We start from the raw sequence: 22,010 nt of genomic DNA on the forward strand, positions 1-22,010 counted from the left end.
GTCTTGCTACGTCTTCAACATACACGTTGGTCAATGAGCAACTCAAGCTATTCATGTTGATATGTTTTATTATAATAAGAAAGATGTTATATGAGGCATGCGACGTGAATGTATCCGTCCCGAATATGCAAATTAAGTTCCTAATTATTCTCTTTTTAATGAGGCACTCAGGTTCCCTGAACACCAGATTTTAATTGAAAGGTCACAGGAAGAACGCCGTGTTTAGTAATAGTTAATTATTACACACATACTCTCGTGTACTTCAATATGTGCGTGTGCTCAGATCTGCACATGCACACCCTGAAAAGTACAAAGACATAACTCAACCTCACAGTTACTCAGGCAGGATTTGATGAATAGAGAACAGGTTTTATGCAAAACACTTGAGGTAAGTCTAAAGCATGAAGATGACTCTCCTAACAACTTCACAGACTTTGACGTGATAATTCAATTCCCTTTTCACCTGTTTTAGCAATGAATTGCCAACAAGCGGTCCAATCTGGCAAGCTTTTGACCAAGTCCTCCAAAAGGTATCATGTTACTCCCATTCTGATTTCTTTAAACTGGCTTCTCATCACATTAAAAGAGTCTCTGCAGCCCTACATCAGCAGCAGGTCCTCTGATCAAGGTTTCTGCCTTGTTTCTGCTCCAGACTCAGGACAAAAGCGTCTGTGCTTTCAAGGTTTTAGCTCCTTAACTTTGAAATTCTCTCCCACTGAACTTAAGATCAGGGCATACTTTTAAAAAGCAGCTAAAGACCCATTTGTTTGCCTTTGTTAAGTCTTTTAGTGTCTTTTATGTTCTTAGCCTGAAGTCTGCAATTCATGTCTGTTGTTTAGTCTTCTACTTTGTTATAATGTCTTTTGTTATGCAGCACTTTGTGACTCCTTTTCTTAAAAAAAATGCTACATATATAATAATAATCCAACTTAATCATATTATCATAATCAGTTTTTTTTGTCACTGGTCACATTCCTGATTGGAGGTTGCGCTTGTTGTCCTGTGCATAAAAACAAGTAAAGTAAAAACACCAAAATAAGCCTCAACATAATATGACGAATGGCGATGAGAAAAATGCTGAAAAAGATTGGGACATCCCTGATTATTATTTTTTAAATTATATTTCACTACTTAAACAAGCCCCTGTAAACATGCTTGCAATATGTCACACCTGATAATGTAACACTTTTTTTAGTGTCTAATGAAGTTCATATAGTCCAAATAGGATTTAAAATGTGTTACAGTACGTCATAGGAGAGTGTAAAGTAAACCATGAACAACGCTGTTAATAAACACCAAACAGCATGTTTCTTGTGGAGCACTGAAAAGGGAACAGTTTTCCAGTCACACTAACTTATAATAGCAGAAGACTACTAGGTAAGGAGTTTTTTTCTCCCTATTGTCTCGTTTGCTGCAGAAAAAGACCTGTATGATTCAGCTGCTGTGGAGCGCTGCAGCTGCAGGTTGTAGCTGCGTTCAGCCACCACATGGTGGAGCCCTGCACCAAACTAACACATCACAGGCCAAAAAACACTGTAGTGACACCAGGACCAACTGTGATACCATTATTACAGTCTCTATATGTTCACATTTTCTTTTTTGCCCTTGTTTTTCTAAAATCATACATCCTTAAACCCCTTTTAAGTGTTTCATCTTCATCCAATCAACCCAAATCACTTTTCCAAAATCACCTTTTCTATGCACAACAGAGCTTTATCTATGTCTGCGTTCACCTCTGAAACACCACATTTTAGGTGCTTCGCTATTATGTCTTATATAATGCATGTGTGTTGCAATTTTCCAATTTTAATCTTCAAAAAGTTATTTCTGCTTGAGGATCTCTTTCACTGCACTTCTCTTTCTTACTCTCAGTGAGTCGTCTGTTCTGTTGTTTTGTCTAGCTTGACTCAACAGCTGTACTGTATGAGAAAAAAAAGAAAAGAAAACACAACACAGCCTCAGATCTCTCCTGCGCTAAATCACACACAACTGTGAGGCAGGAGTGTCTAACTTTGGAAACACCATATTTTTTGCATTGGATCTCAGGGAAAAAACAAAACAACCCTTCAGCTATTTAGGTCCTTAAAAAAACAGAACAAACTTCAGGAAGCTGGTTCTGAAGGGAGATCAACGTTTATGGTGGATGGATGGAAGATGGTGTAACTACAGCGAATACTGGACCAACACACAACAAGAGAATGGGTTCAGGTGCACAATTGTGTCCGTGTGTTCTTGCATCCGCATGTGTGTTGGTGTTGTACTTATTCTTCACTCTTCATGAGCATTAAAAGCTGTTTAAGTGGGCGGGGGTTAGAAGCTGTCACTCACCTCTTCTTGACCAATAAGATGGCTACCAGCACCAGCAGTATAAAGACGAGAACACCAGCACTGATGCCGGCGATCTTCACCACCCGATCCGTCTGTTTGGCGGGGTCAGGGATGACTTCAGGCTCCTCTGTAGCACCTAATGACAATAAAACACCATTATTACTGGGGATTTAACATGATATAAGCTCAAACTACCAGAATACTGCAGCAAATATTGATTTTATGGGATTTCCAACCAGGAGTACTGCATTTTTCTAGCTAGAGAAACAGTTGAAATAATCTCCAAATATATGTGCAGAGCTGCATGATATTGGACAAATACGAAGTAGAAAATTATATATTTCCAACCATCTAAACTCTCTCTTTTTGAAGCAATCTTCAGCGGCAGTGAACTAGTTATATACAACCAAACTCATCAAAGAACTAAGCTTTCCAGGGACCCTGAAACTTCAGTTAAGTAGACCTCCAAGTTTCTGAAATACTGCTCTCGTGCACTGACTGTAAGCCTTTTATACAAATAATACATTCTTGGCACCAACTTGAAGTATTTGCGCAACCTTGTGTTACCCAAGGCTGGAAAAGTATGCCACCTAACAGCCTCAGCAATTATGTTTGTTTTCTTTACAAAATGCCCTCATGTCGGGAAAAGTGGTGCATGTGATAAGGAAACAGAAATCCAGATGAGCCATTTAAACAAGAAGGTTTAATCATTCCTGCGCTAAAGATCAGGTAAATATGAGACTCTAAATATTCCTGGTAAAGCAAAGTCAGCCAACTGCCAACACAAATGCCATGGTAACTGTCATTCTTAATCCAAATATAACCAAACGTTTTGTTTGAGGAGCTTATTTGGCTCACGGATTGAAATATTGATATCAACAGTTAATTCTCTGTTATTATGACTGCTATGTAATAATGAACAAAAGAGATTGCTTCTCCTCACAACAGTCGACTCTACTGAACAGTTTATACCGCCACATTCTTGGGTGTGTGTTTTAAAGTAGACATCTGGGCATAAAACCGGTTTAGTTTCATCAACACAACAAGGCAAACAAGAATCTGAAAGTCTATGTTTGCTGAACATCAGAATCATAGACTGAATAAAAAAAAAGTGGATGTAGCCTCTGCATCTGATAGAGAAGCCGATGCAAAAGTGCCTTAAACCTGCATTCTTTGTAATGTCCAGCAGGGGGCGACTCTACTGTCTACTGCAAAGAGAAGTCTGATTGTATAGAAGTCTAAGAGAAAATCATCCTACTTCTCTCTTGATTTATTACCTCAGTGAACATTTTCCTAATGAGTTTATGGTCTCATTTGTTAGTTTCAAGTTTTTGACAATACAGCATGATTTTAATTTAGTAAATTATGGTCGCATTAAGAGTACAATGGCACTGTGTGCATTTAAATAGCGGTGAAGTAGTTTTGAGGTGTTTCTGTGTTTACATCTTAGCACTTTGACACTTCCAGTGAGTTTTTGAAAGTTGTGTAACAATTTGGTGGTCTAAAAATGTCTTTGGTAGCAATAACAGACACCGTAATGAGTCGCCTGCTCATTTTCTCTTGTAAGTACATTTTGTTTAAAGCCTGTTTTTCGGCAGCCAAAAATAGCCTCTAACACAGTTAACATGAATTCAGATGCACCTTGCTAATCCAGCTAGCTTTCTAGCTAGATAATTTAGCACTTTTGGCTCCAAAAAACAACAATTTGAGGCGTAAAAATGGTAATCTACAAACCAACGGGTGCCTTTATGTTTGCTACACTCACTGCTTTTATGCAGTCTGCGGTCCGACAATGACAAATGAGCAGGTATAATGTTTATCATGTGCACCATCTTAGTGTCGCTTATTAGCATACTAAGGCTAATTGTTTTGCAGATATTCAGTCATTAGTTAAGTATTGGTCAATTTAAAACTTTGACCTGCTTGTGGATCGCCAAAGGGTGAGAGACATGAAAGAGACATGGAAATCCAAATAGTAGTTGTAGTTATTTTAGTGTGGACAAAAGTGGTTGACCAACTGACTGACATGATGCTAACATCACTAAAAACCATCCATCCAAGTTAGTCCAGGATTTTTAGATTTCCTTACACTGTAAAAATAATACCCTGTGAAAAAACATGAGCAGAGCAGCAGTTTATCCCTATCCTGCACCATCTTCTAGGTCGACTGTGATATAAACACTCAGCTTACACGGATTTCAGCCTCTCATTCATTTTACTGTATCATCTCATGATAAATGTACTGAACCAGTGAACTCTCGGCACACTTGCTACTCCTACTCCCAACTGCAAACACTAGAAATCAACTGCATGTACACAAATAAAGAAATGCTCAGCTGACTCTCATCGTGTGTGTCTTGCATCGTCTTTTCAGTGTATTCAGGTTTGAGTCACGCTCTCTTTGGGAAATGCTTTCGAAATGCAATTTGACTGTAGCTGTCCAGTGTTTCTGCACCAATGACACAGTATATTACTTGTACTCAAACTCATTTCTGTTCCTGATGACTTCAGAGGATTGTCTGAACTCCCTGATTTCCTCTGTTTGGAATATAATTCACAAATTATGTTTCGGGCACGCCGTAGTGCAGATTCCACCATGTTGATCATGCACAGAAAGTCAACATGAAAGAGAGCCAGCATCTGTTTTCATGCTCCTAAGCTGAGTGATCTGATCCCATAACACCAGAATAGTTCGTACTGAAACGTAAGAACATTATCATGCATTATGATAATCCAAATAATCCAACAGTGACATATGCACAAAACTCAACATAATGCAATACATCTATCAAACAATAATCCACCTCTAATGCTAAATATCAACAAGATAAACATAATCCCTCTCTCCAGCTTTATCTCCCTCAATATTTTGACCTTAACTTATTATTTTGTTATAAAATGTTTCTGTCCCCATTCAGCCCCATGTCATTATGTAACAATATTACACAAAAACACGGACTGAGTTTGATAGATGAAGCATGAGTGATGTGTCAGTCAAAATGGTTTGAAATAATAAGATGGACTTTATTCTATATTTTACTTATAGTAAGCGAATTCCACAAAACCCCAAAACCAACAATCAGTTCTGTCCTACTTTCTTATCCGTCTGTGGCCCTAAGACGAACAATACATCTTTGAAATCCGAAATCCCAAATATACAAACTCATTTTTATAAAACACTGAATCATTTTCAAGAACAGCAGGGCACTGTAGTTTGTAGCAAACGTCACTCAAACAGGACTAAAAAAGTGCAACTGTTTGGGACGATTTTCAACTGCAGATGAATACACATTTTGTCTTCTATGGAGCATTTAAAGACGCAGCACTTTGCATGTTTCATCTAAAATAAAGTACAGTGCCCACATTAATGGCCATGAAGCAACAGGTCATCCAGTGCACCCAGTGTGTTCAACTTGTTAAAACTATTGAATATCCTCAGTTTTATTCTTTGAGGGCTATTATTTACCACAAGACAAGTTACCAAAATTGGGGAAAAAAGAGTCAACGATTATTACTCAAACTAGTCAGTGCATAACCTTTCTTTGCATGGACACAAAGAAAAAACATTTCCATGATTTAAGAATAAACTTTAGCATACCTTTAACTGTTTAACAATTATATAACAGTAATACATGATACAATTTGAATGCAAGTTACAGAAGAACCTACTCATATACGCTGAATGCTGAATATGTGTCCTAATGTTACTTACAGAGTAAGAATGGCCATTTATTGACCATTATTAGCTTATTGCTTGGGTTATATATGGTGTAACTTATAGATTTAGATCGATATGTTGGCAATGTAAGCGTATTGCAGAAAAAAACTTGTTTACAAGTGGAATCAAGGTTATTTAGAAACAGTAGGTGTCCATTACATTATTGAGACTAGTGGCATTTAAGATCGACTGATTTATTAATGTTGGATTTTTTTAAACTCTAAAGCTGTGCTCAGAGCAAATGTAAGGGGACATTTTGTCTTGCATAACTCACCCAAACTTACAGTGTGTTTTAAGGATTATTTCACAACTCATAAATATTAGTTGTAAAATATGCAGACATACTGGTTTGTGTCTATTTGTGTCACCTTGCACACGTCTTTTCACTGACTTCATTTGTAATTGAGATTTATGAAAGCTTTGTGTTTGTTCTGAAAGCCTTTAAATATTGACATCATTATCAACTCAAAAATCCAGTATGGGTCGAGCTGTAGGGACTTATGCTGTTAAAAACAATTAAAGGATAAATCTTGTCTTAAATATTTGGCAATGTATTACTCGATGTAAAACAAGGTTGACCCGACAACTACAAAATGTCTTAATTATTTTTTGGTTAATGGCTCAGCTCTGCACCACTTTGGTTTCACCTACTTACACTTACTTACTGTCAGAACAATCAATGGGTAAAGTGTATAGAAACAAGACGTACCAAAAAAAAAAAGAAAAACAATCTTTAAAAGCTTCCGAGTCCTGAGACCTGACCTCATAACGTCGGCAGTGGCTCTTAATGTCTGTAAAAATTATCCAGGTCAGTACACTAACACTCAAAACTTACCCACACAGCTACAACCACACACATACACACACACAGACAGAGAAAACACCCTGAGGCAGCAATGACAACACACAATACCCTAGATGACCTAATAGGACCACCATCGCTTAATCCTCCCTCCCGGATGCACGGTTGAGCGCACACACACATGCAGAGGGACGGAGAGAGAAAGGAAGGGGCGGCCGTCTGACCTCTCTGTCCATTAGTGTGTCTTTCTGCCTTATTAAAAAAAAACTAAAATAACTTCAGCTGCACTAAGACCTCCTCAGGCTAGAACGACAGAGCGTCATCTCTCCCAGTGAACTAACCAACCTGTTCAAGTAGCTACAACCACCAGCTATTCTTGAAATATGATGACACTGGAAACATGTCAACTTTTTTCTCTTATTTTAGAGCAGAAACATGACACCTTACAGACACTGCGGGGGGCTGAACCACCCCTTTGATCTATACCATAGGATCAATTTCCAAAGAGCCTACTAGCTAACATGTCTTGGTCGCAATGAACTCTGGGACCTAAAGAGGAAATAGAAAAATGTCTGATATTTTCAGCTAGGCTCTTTTTATATTCTGACTCATTTTTTTTTTTATTGGAATAAAGATTATAGCATGAGATAATGGGCCCCATGCAGGGAACAATACATGAACAAATTTATTATTTTTGTTTGTTTTGGCCATTTGTTCTTATTTTGTTAGTACCAATTGTGTTTCTCTTATTATTGCTCATGTTTTCTTTTTGTAAGAAAACATTTTACGAGTGGTCGGGGAGCACTTTTCCCAAAAAATAGGAAAACATTCTTTTCAATCATGAGGGAGTTGAGTAACATAAAAAAAACACATGAATATCATATAATCAGCTAGTTGTTTATAAGATTATTCTATATTTTAGCTGCATTTTTGATTTCCTGTATCACCACTTCTTATGCTCTGGAAAATCAAGTTAACTAAGTTAAAGTTTTTTTTTTTTTACTTAAGTCGATCACCTTCATCTTTAAGCCATTTTTTGGTGACACTATAGTATAGTATTAGTACTTAGAAGAAGGTGTTACCTGTACTAATAAACAGTAATGATCAAGTGGAATTCATCATTCAGTACACCTGGGTAAAAGCAGATTTGGATGGTTAAGTAGGTTTGATGCATCTGGAGTTGACTTCTTTTATTTGTTATCTTAACAGATGATTAAAAGAAAAATTTAAGAGAATGTCGCTGCATGAGGCCCAGTGCCACATACCTCAGTATTTATCGTCTTAGCTCACAGTCTTTATGAAAACACACAAATCAGTCAGCCGTAATGATTAATTCCAAAATCATTATGGATGATTACACCGCAAATTATGTCACTTTTACAGTCCGATTTAATGCTCCTTTGGCACAAGAAGGTCAGAGCAAGGACCATCAGCTGAGTGCAGAAAGTGATTACAACTTTCATTTCTCTGTCTCTCTTTTTTTTTTTTTTACAGACTGAAAATAACCAAAATGTAGTTACAGCTTTAGTGCAAAAATGTGCGTACTGTCCTTTCATTCGTCTTTCACACTCTGTTTGCCTTCTAGTTTTGTGTTACTAGAAAAACACTTATATGACCTCACTGTTCTTTGGAGCTGAACTCTGTCAGCCAGCAGGATTGTCAATTTCATTGAAAACATGTTAATGTATTTTTCTGTTTATCCGTGTTCTTACTCCACGCGGCTAAACTCTGATCCATCAGCCACATTTCTGAAAATCTTTCCTGAAAACAGTGTGTGTGCACTTGTCTGTGTTTCTCTGTGTGTGTATGTGCACTTGCCCGGGGATTAAACCAGTCTGATAATCTATCAACATATGGCTGCTCATAAAAAACAGGACATTTAGACTGTGTGAACATACAGGGGTTAAATATGCACACAAACACATACCAAGAACACGTTTTCTCTCTCTAACATTAAAGTATTATAGTTTCTCCACTAATACCCATAATACAACTTTGAAAACAATCACAGCAAACAGGAATGAGCATAAAAACATGAAATAAATACCAGATCAAGAACAATTATTAAGGAATGGTAAACAACTAAGGCTAAGGGTAGACGACCAGAAAATATTATGCATAAAATATAGTTATTTTTACATAATTAGTGATCTAAAAATGTAAACATCAGCTTTTTTCTCAGCAAACAAATTCTGAAAACATTTTTTTGCATTTACAATTGAATAAAATGGTATAAAAAGTGACTGTTCTTACCTTTAGTAGCTAGCCTGAGACACTGTGTTTTAGTCTCCTGAAGAAAAAAAACAAAAACATTAAGATCTCACAAAAGACACTGTTGAATTAACCAATATACTGACTTTCTATGTTAAACACTGTATATACTGTGTTTACAGTATATGGGAAGATAACTGGGTCATATTCAGTTGCCTGCAGATATTTAAAGTACTCTAAGAAGTCATAACTGCTTGCAGGTAGAAGCTGTGATGTAGTTAAAGTGTAATTAGTGTCTTTTTCAATGTGTACATAAAAGTATATTTATTCACAGCAGCAAGCAGGTGAGAGCCGTGAGTTCACTGTGTGTGTTTAGTGCGTCATCACATGAATAAATATTTATTTACCCTCTCCGTGCTGCTAACAGCTTGAAGGTAGATGTTGTAGTTCTTTCTCGGGGCCAGCGGAGGATTCCAGAAACCCTGGGGATTAAAAAGAAAACGATCATCAACTTTTAGAAGAGGTTAAGCCCAAAATGTTGAACGATTCCTTTGACAGATTGCAATTCAGTCTGATGGAAAGGCCAAGACTATGACTGGCTGTTTTTTTGTGCTGATACAGGACCTTCTTGCAAAGGCATTTATGTACATTTTTGCCATTTTCTTCTGAACTACTGCACTTGCTTAATTGAAGAAATTCTGGCATGTACATATGGCAATATTAATAAATCCCCTTATATCACAGTATTTTATAAAACCCCAGGTTATCTCAGACATAATTCCCCCCTTGTCTGCTACCTTTCTGCATTTTCAGCTCCAAGTTTACTATGATTTCTATTTGATTGATCTTTTCACCTGACATTTTTGCTGCACTGCGTACAGAATATGCTGCTCAGATAAAAAGGCTTGCCTGATATGTCTTGTTGTCTCCAACAGTGAAGGGGAGCGGCTCAGGCAGGTTGCTCGGGGACAGCTGGGCGGCATAATAATATGGAGATCCACCGCTGGACGCACTGTGGTAGGAAACGGGGACCTGGGAAAGAACATATATTTACCTAAGAATATAAATCTGTCTTACAAATACAATATAAGTTAGTTAAACAAGAGTTTTTACCCTGCAAATAAATGGTCTTTGCTTTACAAGAGTTGGGAACCAAATGTCCAATAGAGCTAAATGATGGCTATCAACTGCAAACACATCTATTTGTTTGCTTATCAAATTCATGCAAAAGGGATTCATAATCACCTCGTAACAGTCGGAGGAGGCTTGGCGACGTGTCCGCTGAGGATTCACTTCAGCAACTACAATCTGGTACGCACTGCAGACAAGAAGAGAATAAATATATGTTATCAAATGTGCATTTGGTTATTCATAATTCACTCATGATGAACAAAATATAAAAAAGGGCTCACATTTAAAAAAACAAAACCTTAATGTTAAGGCCTTTACACAGCCGGAGGGTGACAAATACACAACACAAAAATTCGAAATACTTGCCTTTTATTGTGAAAGGTAAGAACAGGAGGAGTTGAAAGGAGAAATGAAGTTTGTTGTGACTGAGGAGCCTCTGTTGTGTCAAAAATATAGACTTACAACCCTCGTTTTGATGTGATAATATGTGATTGTTTGATGTCTTTGTTCACTGTGCAAAAGCTCAGAAAAATAGTTTTTCCACTGCATAATATTCAAACACTGTGTTAAAGTACTTGTGATAAAAACAAAAGCTAAAGATGTATATTGATGTACAAATTAATTGCACGAAACAAACAACGCCAGTATGTAAAAGCCTTTACTCCCTAAAAATGACATGGTTCGAATAATTAATATAAAAACTGAACTGTAATGTGCTTGTTTAAGATATTTGCAAGAAGAACTACTGTTGTTTTTTTTTTTGATTGATTCATGGCTAACTGGTTGGTGTGACCAAAGCCTGGGTCTGTAGTGCATGCCAGTGGTTTTCAAACTTTTTGTGCCCAAGGCACACCAAAGTGGAAGCCAAAATCTCAAGGCACACCTGTATTCATATCCGTGTAAAATAGTCGCTATAACACGTTATCACTCTTATCATTCTGTGAATGTTTATTTTTCTTTCCTTTGATGTGTCCTTCTCCAATAATAACTGCCCCTGGCAACTGCACAAATGGCGAAATTACTGGGGTTCCCTTTGAGGGGGTTATTTTACGGTAGTATTGAATTGGAAAATGATTGTGCACAAAGTACTAATATCGTAAATAAAAAAAAATATTCATAACTTTTTGTATAGTTGTATACTGCATTAATAATGTGTAGTTGTCACAAAGTCCCACGGCACATCTGGACTTGTCTCACGGCACATCATTTGGGAACAACTGGTCTATACAGTATGTGTGTCAGTACCTTATTGGTGCTCCCTTGGCCTGGGCAGGTTTGAGCAGGACAGTGATGGTTGTTGCAGTCTCATTCAGAAAGGCCTCTGTTCCATCGTACTCATCAATTGTTGGGGCTGAAGAAAGAGCAAGACTCTGTGTTAGTGTCCATGTTTTTACATTGATAACTATATAATAATAATAATAATAATAATAATAATACATAATTACAATAACTTAATAAAGGCCAGCAGAGTAGGGATAAGGCGTGAGTAAACAGTTCTTACATAAAAACGATAAAAATCGGCAAAGGATCAATTTCAGATACCAAGGGAAAGTAATTAAGTAATAGGAACAGAATTAAAAGGTAAAAGAACAACTATATAGAGAATAGAAAAGAAAAGAAAAGAAAAGAAAAGAAAAGAAAAGGGAAGGGAAGGGAAGGGAAGGGAACGGAATAGAATAGAATAGAACAGATTATAATTGAAAAGAATAGAATAGAATAGAATAGAATAGAATAGAATAGAATAGAATAGAAGAAAAGAAGAGTAAAATATGAAAACATTACATAAAAGCAAGAAGTGATTTAAACTAAACTATCTAAATGTGAATGAAAACAAGTATGACAAACAAATACATGAAAACATATTTTCTACCTGAAATATTCGTGGTCACGTTGAGCGTGGTGGCTGGGCCGAAGCCTTTGGAGGTAGAGGCCCGTATGGAGAGCTGGTATGTGACACCCGGGTGCAGCTGGGAGAACAGGTGATGGGTGGCGTTTGAGGGCAGAGAAACTGTGAGTCCCGGCCGCTGGAGAGGCACTGAGGGGTCAAATGAACGAACACCGCTGTAGCTGATCTGGAGAGGGGCAGAGAGACAGAATCCTGGTTTATACAGACTGTATATCTCACCAAGCTGAGTGATAGTTTGGCTCAGACAATTACTGCTCCCACTGCTTCTGCTTATAGCACCTCATATTGTATGATGACTCCGTTGGGCTCAGACGGCTCCTTCCAGTAAAGCAGAATTCTATCTTCGAATGGAGTGGCTCTTAGTGACTGACTGGGAACTGAGCCTGGAACTGTTCACACACACACACACACACACACACACACACACACACACACACACAGATAAAATTATATAATGCTCATAAAATTAACATTAAAATTCTGTCCTCAAAATTAAAGAGTTCATATGAAATATTGTACAGAGCAACAACAGACGATGCACAAAGCAGTGACTTGACTAAACCATGCTGATGTGTACCTTAAGTTCTTTGTTGTCTCAAGACTTTACTCAGAGAACCAAGGTTATTATGTAACCGTACATTCTCTATTATCTCGAGATCTCGCCAGCTACCGCGTACATATGAATTATGTAACGGAGTAACCAATAATGGTTTATTGTGTCACCTAAAGTGTAAAAGTACCAGTAAATAAAAACACAGCATTTGGAGCATTCACTTTTTACTCTAACCTTATTTCAGAAGCTACCAAACACACAATAAATACCGAAATTAATACATACAGTAGATTAAACAATAAATAAAGTGTGCTTTGTGAATCTCACCATCTTCATCCGTTTGTATGACGGTCTCGTCACTCTCTTTCCGTCCCTCTGGATTGGTCAGAATCATCTTCAGACTGACGTTGGTGTAGGGCGGCAGGTTTCCCACCAGGTGCCGTGGTGCTAAAATGAGGAGAAAAAAATCAAAATATTGAAACACTCTTAATGCAATTAATTAATTGTCCTTATTAATGAGTCTTATTATCGTTGTCTTCTATTATTTGATTTGTTTTTGGTCAATAAAATGTCATAAAATATAAAAAAATCCCAAGGTGATGTCTTTAAATGTTTGTTTTGTTCATCCAAAGCCCTCCTAGACCAAAGACATTCAATTTCCAATTGCAAAAGCCATAAAGGAAGCAAATCAACATTAATGCTTGAAAAATGAACTTAAATAACTAACCGATTATCAAAATAGCTTTCAAGAAATATAATCTGTATTGTCATTATACTCTGAAATCATAGACGGCTTCTATCTATGCACATATAAAAAAACACTAGAAGTATAAATGATAAATAATAAATATAAGGCATAAATAGAAGCCGGAAAAGGCAAATTGCATCCTAATAAACAGATTTTAAATGAGGTACATACATTTGCAGGGTATTTACAGGGAGGTAGTAGATTTAATCCTTTAATCAACAGCTCTGATAATAAGATCGGTTCAAATAGATCCATGTGAAACGAAAAGGTTGCTGGTACTACTGCTGATCCCACTGAGAATCAACATCCTGAATATGAGTATTTCAGCAGTTAAAATGAGTTGCTGAACGTTCTTAATCAGCTTTATTGGTATAAGTATTGGTGCTAGCTGTGAAAAATCTATTCACTCGGGAAGAACATACCTATAATACAGCCATTGCATTATTTTATACTTTCATATTCAATGTATAACAATAAAACAATGCAGTATAGGTGAGCTTTTACCTTTCGGGTCCATGTCCAAGCAGTCTGCTTTGCTGCGGTTGTTGGCAGTCATGTAATGGTAGCAGATGGTTACGTTAAAGGTGTGACAGCGAGTGATGTTGTAACCCAACGACTCCCAGTCCACCGCGATCAGACGAGACCTGGTCTCAGCGATCTTCAGCCTCTTAGGAGTCCTCATAGGTTCTACAGAGAAACAGAGGAGAACACAGGCAAAGAATATCTTGAGTTTTTCTCATATTATTGCCATATGAACTGTAGCATGCTGATCATAAATACACCATCCAGGGAAATTAATCACTATTCTTTGATGACTTACAGTAATATATGAGAAAACTGGTCCATTTTAAGAGGCAAATGTACTTTGTGCTGCCAAAAAAGTGCTGAGTCAACATTTCCCCCAAGATAAAACAAGGTTTTATTTATTTTTTACGAACATCTATTTCTGCTCCTTGCTGCCATCCAACCATTTCTCAAATGCAATAACTTCTAAAAGGCACGTCTTTGGTTTCCATCTTTTATGTGAATTCAGAACTGTTATTGTCAATATAATCTACCTTCTCTCCGGCCTGCCCAGGGCTTTAATTACCTTAACTGGCTCATTTAACTGGATCAATAACCCCCCAGAAACCCACCCACCTCCACAACTCCACACACACATTCACATTCACAGGCAAGACCACAAACCAAACCTTTCTTCATCTGCTTCCTTTCTGCCAATATCGGCCCACAATATTACCAACTTTTGCGTCTGCAGCCGTTCAACAATTAAGGTGGAGATCTAGCTTCACATTGTTTTAGAGGAGTTATTTCTCTGGGCAAGGGAACCCCCTCTCTAACTAACAGATATTGATCAGAAATGGGAATGGAACAACACAAAAGTGTAGCTTTCTGTTAAACTAGAGTGGATGTGTGTTATTTTACATGTGTCTGATGATGGTACATATTTTTTTAGTAGTGATGGGTGAAGTATTCAGACCCAAAATACTTCTTTAAGGGTTGCTTTTAATTAATATACATAGGTAGTTTTAGTAAAATGTACTTAACAGAAACGCAAAATGGCCCTTGTAGTGTCTTGATTTTTTAAAAAGTTATTACTAGATTGTTAGTCCTAATCAATGATGTGTAAATGGCATATTTGAGCAATGTTAAGTTGGTTGAGTTATTTTAAGTATTTTATGAACTTAGGTTTGATCATATTTTCTAAGCTTTTCATAGGTTATGTGTGTAAAATCCACATGAAGTAGTACATGTGGCTATATCCACAATACCTTCTCATTTTTAAAAGGCGATGTCCACTTAAACGTTTAAACACGCCCGAAAACGCATATCACCTGACCGTTCACATGTGCATACTCTGCTGTTGCAAAAAAAAAAGACAAAAGTCCACCAGACTTGACTAAAATGCAACAACTGACTCTTCAAACTGAAATGGGGCCAGCAGCGCTTTCAAAAATCTCCGTTTTCAGGGTTCGAGAAACACAGGAGTAGTGTAGACACTAAGCATAAACTGAAATCCATTTGTAAGATGTATTTGTGTGGATGTAGTCTATAGCTGTCAGACAAATGTAGTGAAGTAAAAACTACAATATTTCCCTCTAAGGTCTGGTGGAGTAGAAGTATACAATGACATAAAATACTAACTGGGAAAGTTAGTAAGAGTCCCTCAAATGAATTAACTGACTAACATTCCACCACTGCAGTGAAGACAAGTTGAAGAGAGGTTAAGTGAAGTGTTTTTTTTTGTCAACATTAGTTGATTTCATATTTTTAGAGCTGAGAGAACAATCATGACAAAAAAGAAGAAGAAGAACTGTTTGATCAGCTTCACTACAGCCAATAACAAATATGCCTTCATTAACTCTTAATGCTGATCTTGCACATTGACTCTGGACATCCCCAGAGGAAAGTGGAATCTATCACTGAGCAACCAGAACAATTTAATTAAAAGTTTTGTTTATTGTTCCTTGTCATAAAGTGACTTCATTCACAGTGATAGTCACTCTATCACCTGTTGAGGTCCCCTCCTCCTCTCTCTCTCTCTCTCTCTGTAACCCACCTGCTTCCTTCTGTCCTTCCAGGAGTTTTTAATAAAAACAGCTCACCTTAAATAGAGACGCAAGTCTCTCCCCAACCCCTCCTTGTCTCACTCTCTGTTTTTCTCTGGGTCTTCCTCTCTCAGAGGAGACAACACAAGGACACAAACTTGTCGCTTCTTCTGACAACCCATTATCTGCCTGTCACTCACTCACACACACACACACACACACACACACAGAAACTCACAGACACTTGGTTATTACCCAAATACACACACATACGCTTCAGGTTGTGACAGAATCAAGATTAAATCTGGGCTGAGCATGTATAGGTGTGTGTTTATGTGTGTGTGCTCGTCTCAATAAAACTTCACAGAATAAGAATGCATCGTCAAGGACAACTCTCTGGTACGTACACACACACACACGCACACATGCAGGGCTGTAAGCGAAATACAAACAAGTTGAGGTTTGCTAAGTCATTTCGATGTAAATAGCTCACTAATAAAGAGACATACAGGCATGTGAGAGAAAATGAGAAAGGAAGAAAAAAGACAGAGGAGGCAGGTAATTGTCTGGTGAGCAAATATTATTGCGTGTGTGTGTGTGTGTGTGTGTGTGTGTGTGTGTTAATAGCTGAAGGGTCAGAGCATTTCATTTTTGCTTCAACCTGTTATTGGATGGTTGACATTTAAATAGAGTGAGAGGGAGACCACCTGTCTCTCCCTCTATTTCTGTCTCTTCCTCACTCGTCTTGGTCTCTTCCTCGCTGTCTGTCTCACTGCTTAAATCAATACTTGTGATCCTCGCCATAAACCCGGCTATTAGGACACACACACATGCACAAACACACACATACACACACACAAACACACACACACACACATCCACTGAGAGTTAGGGCAGTGTAATAAATCGTATTGATTTCAGGGTCTCTAGATGCTAACACTGCGTCACAGTGAGACGGTCTTCAACATGGAATTAAAACAAAATATATGACTGGATGCCTGTCACACACACACACACACACACACACACACACACACACACACACACACACGCTTCGCCTCCCTGACCCACAATGCATTGCTGCTTATCTGTGTCTATTTACTGAGGGTAGTGAAAAGGGTAGAGAGAAAGGGACAACGAGAGAATGTGAACACATTTGAGGTAAAAAAAAAAAAGAAAGAAAGGAAGAACAGAAGGAAGGAGGAAGGAAGGAAGGAAGGAAGGAGAAAGAGAACAAAAGGAAGGAGGAAGGAAGGAAGGAGGGAGGGAGAAGGGGGGAGGAAGGAAGGAAGGAAGGAAGAAAGGAAGGAGGTAAAGAAGGAAGGAATGAAGGAGGAAGGAAAGAAGGAAGGAAGGGGGGAGGAAGGAAGGGAGGAGGGAGGGAGAAGGGGGAGGAAGGAAGGAAGGAAGGAAGGAAAGAAGGAGGGAGGAGGATGACAGGAAGGAAGAAAGAAAGAAAGAAAGAAAGAAAGAAAGAAAGAACAAAGAAGGGAAGAGATAAAGGAAGAAAGGAGGGCAGGAAGAGTAGCATGGAAAATGCTTAAGAGTGTAAAAACAAAGCAATGCGTGGAAAAATGAAACTGGGGCTGCAGGGAGCGAGGGACAGATAAAAGGAGCGGAGAGAGAAATGGGAGAGAAAGATGAGAGAGGGAAAGAAAGAGGCCGAGAGGAGGAACGGGGGAGAGACGATAACTAGTTTGGAACGTGGCCAGAGTGGAGCGGGACCAGGTCCAACGGTAAACCACAGAGGCTGCCTTGTCCCTTTCCCCCCTCCTCCGGTAGACATACAAACGGCTGGATTCATGTTGGAACTAAAAGGCTTTGTTCTCCACAGATGGAGCTTTGAAAACAACAACAATACCAATAAACAGCAACAATAACACCGAGGACGGCAAGCTTCATATCAGCTGAATCCAGAGGTTGGAATTAAAGAACGGGAAACAAAAGGAAAGGAAATGAAACTAAATGAAATAGAACTACGCTAAGGGCGAGAAAAAAACACGAAGCATTAGGAAGAGCCAATAAATGTACAGTAAAAAGAGCACAGAGCAAGAGGAAGAAGCTTAAAGAAGCACAGAGAAGAAAAGGGGGAGGCAAAGGGGGAGAAGAGGGGGAACAGAAAAGGTTGACAGGAGATGCAGCTAAATCCAAGTTAATCTGTCCAATTAGTTCCTGGTAATCCTTCCACTGTCATGAGGAAGACAAATGAAACTGCGCTTATTCGCTCAGTCTCTCACTCTCATTTTCTTTCTCTCTGGGCCACATTTTAAGCACATGAAAGGTGCAAATTTGCAGGGCAACATTCACTCAATTTACACTTGTTGGCTACATGGAATTTGATTTTGATTTGGCCATGCAGAGGATGATTATGAAATCAGATACCAGGATTTATAGAGTTTAAAAAGAGTGTATGAGCAGCTGGATTTTTCAGAGATCAACATGCAATCGAAAATAAGTAAAATTATTCAAAAATAATTACAGTCGAGCAAAAAAAGAAGGTTGCTAAAAGCAATGATACAAGACTTATTTAACACAACTTAACAGATTAGCAAAAACTTAAAGTAACCCCCCTTAATTGACTCAATAATCTTTTTGGTCAACCAGTCCTTTTTTTTTTACCATTTTGAAAGTTTTAATCCTGTGTCCTGTGTGTTCATTTATCTCTGCATATATGGCAAATATATGTGATAAAACAGAGTATTTTTTTTTAACATAAAAATACTATATTTACACTGTATTTATATAAATATTTGTAAATATGTGTGTTATCATCTTGCACTCAGAGGCGTTTACAAATCAAATCATATTTATGATGTTTCAAAATGTTTACAACTGATCCTGGGAAACTAACTGGCCACACTTATAAAACTGCACTATAGCATTTGCAGGTCATACACGTGTTATTCTGGATCCCACTGCAGTTCTGAACTGCTCTACAACGCTACGATTGGTCAGGGTTGTACCATACATACTTTTGGCTTCATGTTAATGTTAAAAGCATAATGGAAGAATAGATTTCTCAAGTGGTCGATTAGCTAAGGTTAGAAGTCATGGGGCTATCACACCTGGGACTGCAGGTTCGACACCTTGCTGTGTGGCGATGAAACTTTTTTTGTTCAATATGTAGAATGGTGGGAAAATAGTAAAGGTTGTTGATCGATTGGTAAGTTAGCAAAACTAACCTTTAATGGGTGATGGTTAACTCATAATAATGTGAGGTTTAATGCAGGTTTAATCGTAGTTAATAAACAGCATGTTGGGAACGCTACGGTGTCGTTTTGCCAGCTTCTTCCAAAGGTGACAAGAACACCAAATGAGGCGACCAATCCTAGTGTTGCAGGGCAGGTCTTGATCAGGTCTTGATCAGGTCTTGTTCGGGGACTGTAGTGGGATCCATAATAACGCATTATAGACATTAGCTCTTTTAGCTACTAGCTAATATTGAGAGGAATAGAAAGATATGTGTTTGCATATCACTGGGCAAAAAGTAGCAAAGTTCTAAGTAGCAGATCCCACAGTACATGTTTTAACAGCTTGGGACGGCTTTTTGTAATTGTTTTCAAGTCTCTGCTTCTGCATTGCTGACTGCTTTCCTAGCACTTATTGTAGGTCGCTTTGGACAAAAGCATCAGCTAAATGACATGTAATGTAATGTAATCTAATGCTTTGTGCTCTTCCACTTTATGCGCCTTGTGTGCCCTGAATGCCTCGAACTGAAAGAATATCAATACCTGACGTTCATAGCTTTTTCCTGTTGTCCGAACAAATAAATTGAGAGTCAAAAACTGAACGAAAAGCAACAGACCTGTGTTGTTTTGCTGTCTTTACCTGCGGCGTGTCTACAAAAAGGGCAGGACATTTGTCAGTGACTGACCTGTCAATTATTCAGTTTCACTGTGCAAAAGACGCTCTTAGATTCGACTAAATGGACTCCTAAAATATTACACTGATTCTGGTTAACTTCTTTATATTTCATCTGTTGTGTGAATCTGTCTGTGCTACTTGCACAATAAATTTCTGTATTAAAAAAACAATTCACCTTGAATTGTTTGGAACATTAGCAGCTCAGCTTAGCTTCACGACTTTCCAACCTTTCTTATTGTTATTATTTAAAATGGAAAAATATTGTGGTCATTTTTTACAAATAGAACACATTTTTTTTTCTTCAGAGTAGCAGTCACATTTTGTTCTTTAACTATATATTTCCAGCTCTTTTTACGCAATAGAGTTCAAGGTTTTTCTTCCCCAAACAAACCTATCTTTGAGCCTACTCTGGGCAAACAATTATCCACACAAAACCATTAAAATGTGCCAATAACTGTAAAAAAATAAATTCTGAAACACACACACAGCGGACACTACTGTGTCTGTATGTCTTTGGCTGCTTTTTCAAGGGGCTGACCCTGAAAGCGTCGTACTGCTGACTGTGTGTCCGTGTGTGCGCGTTTTCACATATATAAAGAAGTACATGTGATATATTGTGTGTGATTCCTTCACATCTGTGCTTGTGCGTCTGGAAATGTGTGTTTTGTGATTCCATTCTTCCATTAATCCATGTGATGCTGAGTTTGTGCAACATACGAGAAATATTGTGACTCTCTGAACTGTGTGTGTGTGTGTGTGTGTGTGTGTGTCTGTACATTTCTCTCCATCTCGATACCGCTTAGTGTGTCTCCCTTCTGTGTGTGCTCATGCCTGTTAGTGTGTGTCCATCTGTGTGTGTGTGTGTGTGTGTGTGTGTGTGTGTGTGTGAGAGAGTGTGTGTGTGTGTGTGTGTAACCTGCCATGACCAAGAGGTTTTCAGCAGAAAATTCAGGATTTGGATTAAAAGCTACTTCATCACCTTCTTCTGTCACACAGACACACATGCATGTGCACACACAACACACACACACACACGCACACACATACACACACTCACTAACTCTTCACTTCAAGTTGATTATTTTTCACCCTTCTGACAAGAGCAATGAATCACCACAGAAGAAAAATTGAGAGGAGTGGGAGAAAAGGAGAGACAGAGGGAGCATGAGAAAGAAGCAGAGATAGAAGAGATATAAAAAAAGGTGTAGAAGAAGAGATAAAAAGAGAAAAAATAAAAAGAGAAGAAGAAATGAAATCCCTCCTCTTATCATATCAATTGCTCTGCAGTGTGTGTGTGATTCCTGCTCTGTATCTTATTAACTTTATTGGTTTTTAATTAAACAGTGTTTTGTGCGGTGACATGCTTGGGTTTATGCCTGGTGTTTGTGCACACATTTCCCTGTGTGAGTGTGTGCGTGCACGTCTTCATTATTTTGCATTGAACTAAATATTCAGTAAACTACAGGTGGTGGGATCAGACAAACCTAACCAAACAGAAACAGCAAAGGAATCATTACCATTTAAATAACATTCCTACCCCGTCTGTGTGTGTGTCTCTCTCAACAAACACAAACACACACAAGTCTATCTCAAAGTGTGTGTGTGTGCTATTATATGAGTATTAATACAGGTGTGTGTGTGTGTGTGAGGATTTGAGTGACTTTAATCACTCTGGAACAAAGAGAGAACAACAGGTAGCAAGATATGTATACAGCTAGAAGGGCATTGGGAGAGTGCAGATAATGACAAGCCATGCCCGGTCTTACAATGTTTATGTTCCAACTTAAGGGGGCGCTCATGTGAATTTTCCAATTTGGGGACTCGTTTTTCCAATTATTTCGAAGCTACACGAATGCAGCAAAATTGCTTAACAGTAGCCCCTTTCAGACTGCCATTTCAAGCCGTGATATTTACGCCTCTGTGACGTTGCACCTGCAATCTGAAACATCCCGGAGGCGTGATAGGGCACCAAGTGACCGAGGCTCTGTACCCACTTGGGAGGTAGTAACAGAGGCGTAAAATTTGCGAAACTGTTAGAGATGGGATCATTGAGAACCTTATCATCAGAAACACGCCTCTCACTTGAGTCCGACAGTAATCAAATAATTTTAAGCAAAATGCAGAACATCTTTGCTTCAGTCTGTAGAAATCTCTATAGTGAGAAACAGCTCGAAAGGCAGTTCTTCCATCATTATTGGTT

The 22,010-nt window shown here is 38.3% G+C and overlaps 1 protein-coding gene across 19 annotated transcripts in view; it reads right to left on the reverse strand.

Annotated features, from left to right (window-relative positions):
• Positions 1 to 22,010, reverse strand: part of ptprk (protein tyrosine phosphatase receptor type K) — a 135,799-nt gene that overhangs the window by 24,463 nt on the left and 89,326 nt on the right. For all 19 annotated transcript variants that reach the window (XM_059357124.1, XM_059357123.1, XM_059357113.1 and 16 more), the window contains exons 12-21: positions 13,902 to 14,084; positions 12,977 to 13,096; positions 12,376 to 12,485; positions 12,061 to 12,262; positions 11,436 to 11,541; positions 10,305 to 10,377; positions 9,969 to 10,091; positions 9,467 to 9,541; positions 9,102 to 9,138; positions 2,329 to 2,464 (exon numbers count right to left, since the gene is read on the reverse strand). In XM_059357124.1, the coding sequence (XP_059213107.1) occupies positions 2,329 to 2,464; positions 9,102 to 9,138; positions 9,467 to 9,541; positions 9,969 to 10,091; positions 10,305 to 10,377; positions 11,436 to 11,541; positions 12,061 to 12,262; positions 12,376 to 12,485; positions 12,977 to 13,096; positions 13,902 to 14,084 (1,165 nt within the window). The remainder of the gene's footprint in view (positions 1 to 2,328; positions 2,465 to 9,101; positions 9,139 to 9,466; positions 9,542 to 9,968; positions 10,092 to 10,304; positions 10,378 to 11,435; positions 11,542 to 12,060; positions 12,263 to 12,375; positions 12,486 to 12,976; positions 13,097 to 13,901; positions 14,085 to 22,010) is intronic.

The sequence above is a fragment of the Centropristis striata genome, chromosome 18 (assembly GCF_030273125.1).
Source record: "Centropristis striata isolate RG_2023a ecotype Rhode Island chromosome 18, C.striata_1.0, whole genome shotgun sequence".
In the NCBI taxonomy this organism is placed as follows: domain Eukaryota; kingdom Metazoa; phylum Chordata; class Actinopteri; order Perciformes; family Serranidae; genus Centropristis; species Centropristis striata.